General features: G+C 42.0%; 1 protein-coding gene across 3 annotated transcripts in view; it reads left to right on the top strand.

The window, feature by feature from the left end:
• The window catches only part of kdm4ab (lysine (K)-specific demethylase 4A, genome duplicate b), a 59,967-nt gene that overhangs the window by 22,175 nt on the left and 25,210 nt on the right, over window positions 1–12,582 (top strand). The window contains exons 10-14 of one of the 3 annotated variants that reach the window (XM_036129659.1): window positions 3,397–3,548; window positions 5,148–5,533; window positions 6,038–6,131; window positions 6,220–6,407; window positions 12,199–12,403. In XM_036129659.1, the coding sequence (XP_035985552.1) occupies window positions 3,397–3,548; window positions 5,148–5,533; window positions 6,038–6,131; window positions 6,220–6,407; window positions 12,199–12,403 (1,025 nt within the window). Of the gene's footprint in view, window positions 1–3,396; window positions 3,549–5,147; window positions 5,534–6,034; window positions 6,132–6,219; window positions 6,408–12,198; window positions 12,404–12,582 lie in introns of all 3 variants that reach the window. The other 2 variants (XM_036129658.1, XM_036129657.1) reach the window with 2 other exon arrangements.

Raw genomic sequence — 12,582 nt, 5'->3', positions numbered from 1 at the left:
TTACCACACAGACGAGGACCCTCAGTTATAAGGGATGCCCGCTGCAACATCTCCACATGGCCAGCTGCTGTTTGACGCCCCGCAGAACCTGGAGCTCCATCGTTCCAATGAAGGAAAAAGCCCCCCTGATCATGATGGAGCCCCCTCCACTGTGACGCGGTGAAAACATCTCAGGTGGCTTCTCCTTGTCATGCCAGTAACGTTGGAAGCCATGAGGACCATCAAGGTTAAAGCTTTCTTCCAACATGTCCCATGTTTGGTGCTCCCTTGCAAAGTCCAATTTTGTGGCATTGAAGGAGACGTGGCCTTTGAAGACATTTCTTGTACTTGAAGGCCTTCCTTCGCATATACTGTCTGATGGTTATTGGGCTGAAGTCAACACAAGTAATGGCCTTATTTGGGATGCAGATCGTCCCGTGTCTTGATGAACAGCCGTTCGGGTCCTCCGGCTTTTTTGGATTTACCACTTGATTTATTTATTTTTTGTTCCATAACACTGAGGATCTTTTTAAGAAATGCAAAATGACTGTCTTACTGCATCCAACCTCAGCAGCGACGGCACATTGTGAGAGGTGTGGTTTATGCAGCTCAGCAATCCTACCATTTTCAAAGATGGGGAGGTTTTTTGCCCTTGCCATCAAGAGATCTTCACAGTGTGACTACTTGACATGGAAATTACATGGAATCCAAATTTTTGCACAACTTTAGGTTTTTAAAGGCTGTGGTCTTAAACTTTGACTGAAATAGTTGTTTTCAATAAATTGCCTGCTCACAACTTTTGGTCTCTTGTTCCCATTTCTTTTTTCATTTTGAAGCTCTACTTATAGCCAACAGTGCAAAATGCAAATTCATGCAATTTGTTTAACTGGTGTTAAGATTTTGATCAGGAATGTATCCAAAAGGCAGTTAAAAGTTTGTCAGTTGGTCTGCTATCATCAGGATACATCAGGACAATACTGGGGCGATGGTCGCGCAGGAGCTAGGGAATTTGTCCTGTAACCAGTGGGTTGCTGGTTTAAACCCCTGCTCCATTGTGTCCTTGGGCAAAACACTTCACCCACTTTGCCTGCTGGTGCTGGTCAGAGGGTCCAATGGTGGCAATTGTATGATAGCCTTGCTTCTGTCAGTCTTCCCCGGGTCAGTTGTAGCTTTGGCTGTAGTGTAGCTCACCGTGACCAGCGAATGTAGTTGCATTACAGTGCATACTCTTTAAGATGTGATGATTTACCTTTGGGCTTGACACTGAAGATGGTCCCTAAGAAATTATTTTACAACTGGTTAGATTTTATCTTCAGAGTTGCTCATCTTCAATTGATCGTCATTAAAATTAGCTTGCTGCTTGGGATTTACTTTTCTAATGTTGAAGTTAGAAGTTAGAATAAGGTTTAATCAGAATCAGGTTTATTGCCAAGTAGGTTTGCACTTACAAGGAATTTGACTTGGTGTTGATGGTGCAGACAAAAAATACAATAAAATAAAATGTGTATATATATACAGAAGCTATATACACTCAGTAAACTGTGCGTCAATGTAACGCAGAAGCTTGTAGACCTGAACGGGGGAGAGAGACAGTGTCCAGTGTCACAGGCGGCTCTTGGCCTTGTTCATAAGCCTGGTAGCAGATGGGAAAAAGCTGTTCTTGTGGCGTGAGGTTTTGGTCCTGATGGACCGCAGCCTCCTGCCAGAGGGAAGTGACTGAAATAGTCTGTGACTGGGGTGAAGGGATCAGCCACAATCTTCCTGCACGCCTCAGAGTCCTGGAGGCGTACAGGTCCTGGAGAGATGGAAGATTGCAGCCAATCACCTTCTCTGCAGACCTGATGACACGCTGCAGTCTGCTCTGGTCCTTAGCGGTGGCACCAGCGTACCAGATGGTGATGGAGGAGGTGAGGATGGACTCAATGATGGAGAAGAAGTGCACCATCACTGTCCTTGGCAGGTTGAATTTATTCAGCTGGCGCAGGAAGTACATCCTCTGCTGGGCTTTCTTGGTGAGGCAGTTGATGTTCAGCTCCCACTTTAGGTCCTGGGAGATGATAGTTCCCAGGAAGCGAAAAGACTCCACAGTGTCAATGGTGGAGTCACAGAGGGTGATGGGGGTAGCTGGGGCTGAGTTCTTCCTGAGTTATTAGGAATAAGGAGTTATTGACCCACAGCAGGAAGAATCTCTCCAGGTGTGCGTGCTTTCTTATGCTGCGTTCAATCGTGATTTGCGTGCCAAAAAGGCATCCAACACCTCACCTTGGACGCTTGTGCCGAGCTTTTTGACACTTTGAGCAAAGTGTGGACAGAGTGGTGTGATGCGCGTTGGGTGGAGCTACCCTGTTCTTTTCCTCAAATGCAGGGCAATATTTACCATGATAAAAGTTTTGATAACTTACCCGAGATCCAAAATTGCTTGCTAATACTCCTCCAGGTAAGGTTCTTTACTGGCTCTGTGGTGATAGCTCAACTGATCATAGAGACAGTTGAGCGAGGAGCAATTTGTCCTCCATTATTGACTTCCCGGCTTTTTCCAGTCCTTCAGTCCTGTCAGAAAACCCCTGACTATGTCACATAGAGGGGTCTCTCTGATTGATTGACGCTTCGCATCCCTCTGCAAAAGTTTAGATTTTCCAATTCTATTGTCTGCCACTTTGGACGTTCAGACGCTAGAAATCTCAAAATCCATTGCACCCGATTGGTGAAACGCACCACAGGACCTTTTGACTGTGTCCACCACAGTGGCGCCTCCAGAAATGTTTCATAGAGGGGGCCAGATGTGGCCATTTAAACTCTTGGGGTGGCACTGAAACTAAAAGCCATAATTTCAGGATTTTATTCTATTGTAGTAAAGCTGCCTGTAGAAAACTCAGAAAGACTTAAATAAACGCCTACTAATATATATATATTTGATTTTTAATGTTTCTAATGAGCTAATGTGCATAGACCAGTACCAGTACAGTTAACATTTTGAGTTGAACAACAATTCCTTTTTATTGTGTAATTATATTTAGAATAAGGTGTACATTTATTCATTTATTGGAAAACAAAACAGTTACTAGGGAAAAGTAGATACTGGCAGATACAAATAAAAGCACGATAGAAGCTCAGGAAGAGTGGCTGCCTACAATTTACACTGGCCAGTTGGGGTGGCCAGGACATGGCATGGGGGGCCATGGCCACCCCTGGCCACCCTCTGGGGGCACCACTGGTCCACCATAGACTTTGCATGTAAACCAGACGCCCATGACGCTCAAATCATGTTTGGTCTAAACGCAACATTACACAATAAAGTGTTAGGGTTAGGGTTGCACATTTCCTCCTAAACTGTTTATATTGTCAAAAACTGTATTAATACAAAAACTGTATTAATGTCTTAATAAGTCCTCCTTTCACATTGTCATAATGATCCAGCTCAAATCCTGACATTGGGGGAAAACATCCACTTGAAGCTGTTCAGAACTCTGAAGGACACAAATGCCATGTCAGAGTTGAGGAGGAGGTGGAGCCTAAGAAACCCAAGACATCAACCAAGAACTCTCCCCCAAAAATTACAGACCCCCCAGGTAAATTCACCAAACTCTTTCCTTCAATCCTGCTGTGTCTTTTTTCTACTTTTGTTTTACTATTAAGCCTAACCTCTTGTCACCTGGTAGGCATGTTTTTAAATGAAACAAAACAACCAAACCTTCCTCATTGCATTGATTAAAAATCCTTTACACATTCTAACATATTGGGTAGACTTAGAAGTATTGACAGCAGTGGGCTCCGGGGGAATTTTAGACCTTCAATTTTAGGGGTGCTTAGTGCCAAGGCTGGACTGAGGTTACCTCAGGTTATTGTGGTTATTGTTTACTCAGGAGTAAAATAATATCAGCACAGTTCAAAAAATCGTTCAATATAGTAGAAATACCTCGTAAATGAGACAGTTGCCTGGATTGTCACTTGACAGCACGGCTGCACTGGGTTGTCCTCTCCTTGGCGTGTGTCAGTCTTTCATAGAGGCAGTGCACATTTTGACCACATATGCGCTTCATAATATGAAGCACCAAAGTAGCCAAAAGCTGGACAAAACACGCGTTACGATCAGGGGAAACTGGCCGCTTTGGCACTTTATACACATGAAGCACGTGCTTCATGAATTGAACCTTTTGCCAAAGGAGGAGGAATGATCTAATGTCTTGTTATTATAATGGTATATTTTACATTAAGTTTACATTAGGTTTAGAAAATGAAAGCACTAAAAACAATAATTTTACCCCCAATGTTTTTAGGGGTGCCTTAGCATAATTACACGCTACACTTCTGAGATCCCTTTTTTGGAAAAAAAAAAAGATTAAAAGCATTTTTTCTTTCCTTCCACTTCATAATTATGTGCTATTTCGTGTTGTCCCAAAAATCACAGTGAAGAACTTAAATGGGACATATGCAAAATCCACTTTTTTTTAGCTTTTAGATATATTTTGTTTTGACTTTGGAGTCTCTAGGAGTGCAAAAATTGTGAATATAGTCTGTCCAGGAGCTGTGTAGTTATCTTTATATTCTATTTGGATGTTATTTGAACATTTATGTTACAGTGTTTAATGCAGGACTGCTAAACATGGTCATTGACTTCCTGCTTGCAGATTTCGCAAATCCGCCTTTGTTATTGTTGTCAGCGATTTTTGTAGTCCATGCTGAAGGATGTTGAAGCTACAAGTGGATAAATAAAAATAGTCCAGTTGTTCATTACATACAAAAATTGCCAAGTGGAGTGGAACGCTCTATGACCTGGAGGGCGGTCAGGATGGGAAGAGGCTCCTTAAGAGTTGCTCTCAAACCCATCTCAGAACAGGGGTAAAGGGGTGACATGGAGGTATATTGGCGAGAAATTCAGACCAAAGCATTCCACTCTATATAGACTTCAATGTGAACAGGAAGAAGAGAAATGCAAGATATGTTCCCTTTAACAGTTTTTGTTGCAACATGAAAAAAGGTTTAAGATCACATTTTAAAAACTCTGTTGAAGTTATATTAAATACAAGGATTTAAAATGTGAAACTTAACGGTATCATAAAGTCAGAGATTTTGTCTTTCTGAAGTGCATCTACACATTTCACTGGCTGTTAAAAGTTACTAACTAAATCAGTGTTAAGTTATAATAAAGCATCTTCTTTCCAACACAGCACAACCCAAGTCAGAATCTCAGCTGGAAAAGCACATGAAACCACAACCCAAAGGCTGTTCTAAAGCCAACAACAAGAAAACTTCAAACAGACAAAGTGCTGCAAGAAAGGAGAAGAACGCTGGACCGGCTGCAGATATGAGTCCCCTTGAGCCTGTAGAAAGTAATGCAGTCGCTTCTGGTGCAGAGAGCAGTGTGGAGCCTCGGGTGGAAACCAGTGGTGTCCCAGTGCACAAGGTGTTTCAGAGGACACTCAGCCCTGCTGATGTCCTGCACGTTCATAGCTATGCCAAAGGAGACTATGGAGAAGAAAACTTGGTTCAGGAGGAAGGACGAACCGTGACATGTGATAATAAGAAGGAAGACATCAAACCTGTCAGCAGAGAAGTGAGTGGTGTTGGCATCAGTAATTATTACTCAATCCAAATAGTTTCCTGTTGTTGCACCATAGTGTTTGAAAAATTATTTTTGTCTGATAATAAGGTAAGAAATTAATTTGTTGTCCCACAATGGAGAAATTGCAGCTTGATTATTATTATTGATAATATGGCATACTATCATGCCAAATGCATGATAGTCCAGCTGCATTGAGAAGTAGCTAAGGCATGTGCAAGTGTACCTTAGTATCTGAGAGACAGTGTAAACGATTAATGATCAAATCATGAATACACTTTATCATATACTTCTTCATCAACAGTGTTTGTTTTTGTTAAGATGCTTTTTAAGGTGTCCTGATAGATTCATACTTTACCTGGTTTATTTGGTTAAAAACTGTAAAACTCGTAATCTTTAAATCTAATCTAATGGCTGTCATTGTGGACCATTTAAATAATTTTAATGTGACACTGAAATAATACATGGTCCTACTCTTTTGCTCCATCTCCCCAGAAGGTGGCAGAAGAGCTGGCTCCCATTACAGAGCTGGATAACAATCTGGAACAGCTGCCTCAATCCCCACACATAAAGGATAGCATCAGTGAAAAAGGTCTGTCCATGCACAAAGTTTTCCTTTAACCTAAAATGTTTTATTATTGAAACTTAGTGAGTGCATTTATATGTTTTTGTTGTTGCAGTAGATGCTTTGGAGGAGCTTCCATCAATAGATCCAGATAGTTTCGAAGGGGACAACTGGGCTAAACCTCTGGCCCATTTGTGGCAGAGCAGTCCTCCCAATCTGAAGAAAGAGAAGGAGTATAATCAACGCATGGGTTCTAAACCTCCATACTGCTCCATCTGTATGCTCTTCCAGACTTATCAGCAGGTACCCCTTACCAGAGAGAGCACAACTCATCACTGGTGCTTTTCTGCCTCTCCGATGTGGAAGTTTTTTTTCCTCTTCATGCCTAATTAGATAGACAGTCTTTAATAATGTGGAGAAAATAAATATTTCATCTTGGTGCAAGCTATTTCTGTTAGCACCTGTAATGAAAAATATTCTGCACATTTCCATTGATATGTATGTATCATGTTTTTGCATGTTTTTTCATTTTTCAAGTTCCCGGGGATCAACTTATCGATTGGTTTACCCTCATGCCAATCATTCTGACGCGCTCACATAACGGCAATATGCTCGCTCGTTCCTCGCTAGTTTCCTGTTGCTGCATATGAGCGTTTTTAGTGTTTATGTATCCGGTTAACTTCGATGTTAGCCGTTCATTGTAGCTCCACTGCTCTCCACGTATACTTTGACAATAGCTGAGAGTCGCAGGAAGCAAACCGCATAGAAGTTTATGCAAAGAGGAAGGCCTCGGACAAAAGAAATATGACCAGTGTATTTGGGATCTTCTTTTACGCGACCCCTTTGAGGTTGTGCATGTGGAGTTGTTCAAAAAGGGACTTGGGCGTTTCCTACCTTCATTTCTTGAAAAATTGTCCACTCTACCTTGGAACATTGTGTTTATTGGATTTTCTCGTGTTAACATACAACATGGCAGGTCATACGTTGAACATCTTATTTTTGTTTTACCCTGCCCCCCTCATTCCCGCTCCCCATCACCCTTTTTCTGGTACACATATTTGTAAAGATATGCATATACATATATGTCCATATATACATGCATACATCCATCCATCTACAGACACTTATTTCAATTCGATTCAATTTTATTTATATAGCGCCAATTCATGAAACATGTCATCTCAAGGCACTTTACAAAGTCAAGTTCAATCATATTATACAGATTGGGTCAGATTATACAGATTGGTCAAAAATGTCCTATATAAGGGAACCAATTGATTGCATCAAAGTCTGACAAGCAGCATTCACTCCTGGAGAAGCTTAGAGCCACAGGAAGAGTCGTCTGCATTGTACATGGCTTTGCTGCAATCCCTCATACTGAGCAAGCATGAAGCGACAGTGGAAAGAAAAACCACTCATTAGCGGGAAGGAAAAACCTCCAGTAGAACCAGGCTCAATATGAACGGTCATCTGCCTCGACCGACTGGGGGTTACAGAAGACAGAGCAGAGACACAACAAGAGAGACAAAAAAGCACAGAAGCACACATTGATCTAGTAATCTGTTCTACATTAGATGGTAATAGTGGGTGATCTGTCTTCCCTGGATGATGTCACAGTTAACAGAACGCCAGACCAGGTGTACCTACTATGAAGAAAAAAGAGAGAGGGAACAAAAAGTTAAAGGCATACTATGCAACATTTTTCAGTTAATTAATGTGTTCCATACCGTTTTGGATGATTAAATGAGTCATTTCAGGTTGAACAAAGGTTTTCTAGGCCGCCCTGGTTGTCTGTGGGGGAAATACCATACTTGCAATTGCAGGAGCCCTCGGCCCGCACCCACAGGCTCAGAAGTCTCGTGCAAGACCGCGAGAGTCGGTCTTGCTTTACGGCGAGAACTCCATGTGTTTTTGCCCTGCCATTCACTATATGCACGCGCGAAAGCAACAACAAAGAACCGCGTGTTAACGTCAAATACACATGCAAGCATATCGAGTTTTATTATTATTATTATTTTTTTTTTTTTTTATGTTGGCGAGACGCTACTGCGGCGGCCGCGGCTTGGCGAGGTGGCGGCGGTAGCGTCTCGCCAACATAAAATAATAATAATAATAATAATAATAATAAAACTGGCCAAGATAGCGCTGCGGGAAGCTTGATGTTCATACTTTCACTGTGTTAGTCATTGTTTGTACTGCCGTTTTTTCCACTTTTCGTTGCGTTCGCCTGTCTGCTAAGCTCAAAACAACCGCGCCTGGCTTGACGGAGAAACCAGAACAGCTGAGCATCTTTATGACAGTGCACTTTTACTTTCGCCCTCTGGGGGGAGCCTCGCTGGAAAATCAACCCTGGTTGCATAGTATACCTTTAAAAGCTGAAAGGACAACAGTCATTTCAATGTAATACAATGCAAAACTGGAGAACAGTAGGAGAACTCAGCAGAGTGAGAAAAATAGACCCTGATGTTCTCCAGCAGCCTAAGCCTATAGCAGCATAACTATAGAGGTAGCTCAGGGTAACATGAGCCACTCTAACTATAAGCTTTGTCAAAAAGGAAAGTTTTAAGATTAGTCTTAAAAGTAGACGGGGTGTCTGCCTCACGGACCAAAACTGGGAGTTGGTTCCACAGGAAAGGAGCCTGATAGCTAAAGGATCTGCCTCCCATTCTACTTTTAGAGACTCTAGGAACCACCAGCAGACCTGCAGTCTGAGAGCGAAGTGCTCTGTTAGGAAAATACGGGGTAATCAGAGCTCTGATATATGTATACTTATACACACATAAATAAAAAAACAAATAAACATACAGCAAGACAATCAAAACTTCAAAGCAAATGAGTAAATAAAATAAAATGCAATAAGGTAAATAAATAAACCTATACAAAAATGGAAATTAATTCAGGGTACATAACAAGTCCAAAGGTAAAATCCTGAATGAAAAATTATAATAGTTACATTTTGCTCATCTGCAACTATGTCTTATTTTGGTTTCACCCTTTTAATTGTCTACATCTGCTATATTTAAATGCTCAATCAGACCACCCCATATTCCCTAAAAATTGTCCGGTCTTTGTTTTAGATTATACATTATTTTCTCACTGGGGATGCAGGAGATTAGTTCACTGAGCCGAAGAGATAGTGGGGTGTGCCATTTATTGGCTATTGTCAAAGCTATTCCTATAAACCTGACTTTGCTGCCCTCCACAGATGCATTGAAGTGTCACCAGGCAGATCTAGCCTTGGTTTGGATGGTATATTAATTTTTGTTACTGTGGATATGGTTTTAAATATTGTTTCCCAGTAGTTGGACAGTTGTGAACAAGACCAGAAAATATGAATAACAGAGCCAACCTCAGATTTACACCTTGGACAGTATTGAGAGATTGTCTGACTTATATCGTGCAGCCTCTTTGGAGTATAATAAATTCTGTGTATAAAGTTATATTGAGTTATAATGTGTGTACTGTTGTAGGAGAAGCATTGGGCCTTTTCACATAACTCCATCCAGTCATTATGTTCAAAATTGAGATGCAGGTTGACCTCCCATTTTTCTCTAGCTTTGAGCACTCCTTTTTCCAACAGACAGTTCATACCATTATACATGTGGGATATAAATCCCTTGAGTTCCTTCTTACTGCTCAGTACACTATCCAGGGGCTGTGTTATGATATGTAAAGGTTTGCTGCCCCGTTCTGATCAAATATAAGGTCTAAGTTGTAGGAATTTGAAAGGTGTCTCTGTTCAAGGCTGTATTTATCTGCAAGATCTTGAAAAGACTCCAATTCCCCAAGCGTCTTGATGCCCTTTACGAACCATACATGGGTAATACAATCTCTTAGAAATTCAGGTAGAAGGGGGTTTGTATGGAAGGGGGTACAGTTATATAGGATTTATCACTTTGGGTCTTTTTACGTAATTCTACGGAGCCCGTCTGGTGACATAGACACAAAAAAAGTTTACAAGATGTTAAGTCGTGGCCACGCGTTACTAATGTGTGTGAACGAGATAGTCGCCTCACATCAAGCTGTGTACACTTTTATCCTACAGTCAAATTACACAGCCGCATCAGGCAGTTGCAGAGAAGAAAGGTAATTGTGTGCTAAATAGATAAAGTATCTGGCTGTTTTAAGTGGCATGACTACACTTTTATTAAGATTTATTTTGTATCCAGAGATAGCACTGTATTCAGTTATTGCTTCTAATAATGCGGGTATTGATGACTCAGGTTCTGTTAAATAAAGTAAGACATCGTCTGCATATAATGAAATTTTATCAGTGACCCCTCCTATCTACCCATCCACCCATCATCTTCCGCTTCTCTGGGGTCAGGTCGTGAAGGTAGCAGCTTCAGTAGGGAGGCCCAGACTTCCCTTTCCTCAGCCACTTGGGACAGCTCCTCCAGGGGAATCCCAATGCATTCCCAGGCCAGCTGAGAAACATAGTCCCTCCAGCATCCTGGGTCTTCCCCTCCTCCCAGTGGGACGTGCACGGAACACCACACCAGGAGGTATCCTAACCAGATGCCCGAGCCACCTCAACTGGCTCCTCTGGACGTGGAGGAGCAGCGGCTCTACTCTGAGTCCTCCCCAGATGACTGAGCTCCTCACCCTATCTCTAAGGGAGAACCCAGACACACTACGGAGAAAACTAATTTTGTCCGCTTGTATCTGGGATCTTGTTCTTGGTCATGACCCAAAGCTCTTCACCATAGAGCTTTGGGTCATTTACCGGCACGTAAATCGATCAGTAAATCAAGAGCTTTGCCTTTTGGCTCAGCTCTCTCTTCACCACAACGGATCGGTACAGCGCCCGCTTCACAGCAGACGCCGCACCAATACGTCTGTCGATTTCCCGCTCCATCTTCCCCTCATTTGTGAACAAGACCCCAAGGTACTTGTACTGCCCCTTGTGGAGGAGTTTCTCCTTCACAACCCAAAGATGGCACTCTACCCTTCTGCAGCTCAAGACCATGGTCTCAGGTTTGGAGGCATGTAGATTGGTTGGGCAAACTCCCTGAGACTATAGACTATCCGACGGACCCTTCTTTCCAGAACCCCGGAATAGACCTTACCAGGGAGGCTTAAGAGGATGATTCCTCTGTAGTTGGAGCACACCCTCCTTTTTAAATAGGGGGACCACCACCCCAGTCTGCCAATCCAAAGGAACTGCCCCCAATGTCCATGCAATATTGCAGAGTCGAGTTAACCAACACAGCCCCACAACATCCAGAGCCTTAAGGCACTCAGGGCGAATCTCACCCACCCCTGGAGCCTTGCCACCAAGGAGCTTTTTAACCACCTCAGTGACCTCAGCAACAGAGGTGGGAGAACCCGACCCAGAGTCCTCAGGCTCTGCCTCCGCAATGGAAGACGCGTTGGTGGGATTAAGGAGCTCTTCGAAGTATTCCGTCCACCAACACACAACGTCCCGTGTCGAGGTCAGCGTCATGACACCCCCACTATAAACAGTGTTGGTACTGCACTGCTTCCCTCTCCTGATACGCCGGAGTGGCCATACTAATTAATAAAAATAATCCCTTTCTGTTTGATCCCCACTTATAAAGACAAAGGAGGGCGATGGGTTGTTGTACGAGACTCCATTTCCTCCCTATATATATATATATATATATATATATATATATAAAATACACCCACACCAGGGTGTTCAAAGAGTCATTTTTGCTCTCAGTCCAGCTAAATAAGACTCTTTTAGAGTGGCTAATGTTGCACAACCTTTTAAAAAAATTTAACTTTCCATTTTGAACTTATTTCTATTTTTATATTTTAAAATAGAAATAAAAACTTTGCAAAAAAGAATAGGTATATTTTCTTCTATGCTAACCTCTCCGTTTGTTATTTTGTCTATATTTCGATATTATTTGGTAATAAATAATTTTTAGCCAAAGTTATTAGGAGCTGTTGTGGAAGGTCCAAAGAGCCCTTTGAGGCTCCAAAGCTGCAAGTTGCAGAATTTTGACCTAGAAGTTATTATTATTATTTTTTTTAACATGACAAAACATGGAAGAGCTTAATGGTATGATGCCAGATAAAAGTTAAGTATAAAATTGTTTCCTTCCCCTTATGCTGTGTCTAACAGACTGAGTGTGCCACCAGTGTGGACAGTCCAGTCATGATCACTGGTGGGTCAACACGGACCAAACCTCTCATCCCAGAAATGTGTTTCACCATCACTACAGAAGAAGATGCAGAGAGCAAAGAACAACCCGTTGCACCCTATTTAGAGGAAGATGGAACCAGCCTCCTCATCAGCTGCTTGCAATGCAGTGTTTGGGTTCACACCAGTCAGTAAACCTGCATATTTTATATCTACAAAGCATCTGTGTCTTTGTTTTAAAACTCAGAATTCTCTAAACTTTACAGTTCTTATCCATTTCTTAATTGTTTTTGTATGAGAATATTTTTTTAAAGATTTGATCACAATAAGAAAAGATGTCCATAGATACATTTGTTAACTTCAAAA

Source organism: Fundulus heteroclitus, unplaced genomic scaffold, assembly GCF_011125445.2.
Source record: "Fundulus heteroclitus isolate FHET01 unplaced genomic scaffold, MU-UCD_Fhet_4.1 scaffold_198, whole genome shotgun sequence".
In the NCBI taxonomy this organism is placed as follows: Eukaryota; Metazoa; Chordata; class Actinopteri; order Cyprinodontiformes; family Fundulidae; genus Fundulus; species Fundulus heteroclitus.
This window is presented reverse-complemented; position numbering and strand designations above follow the sequence as displayed.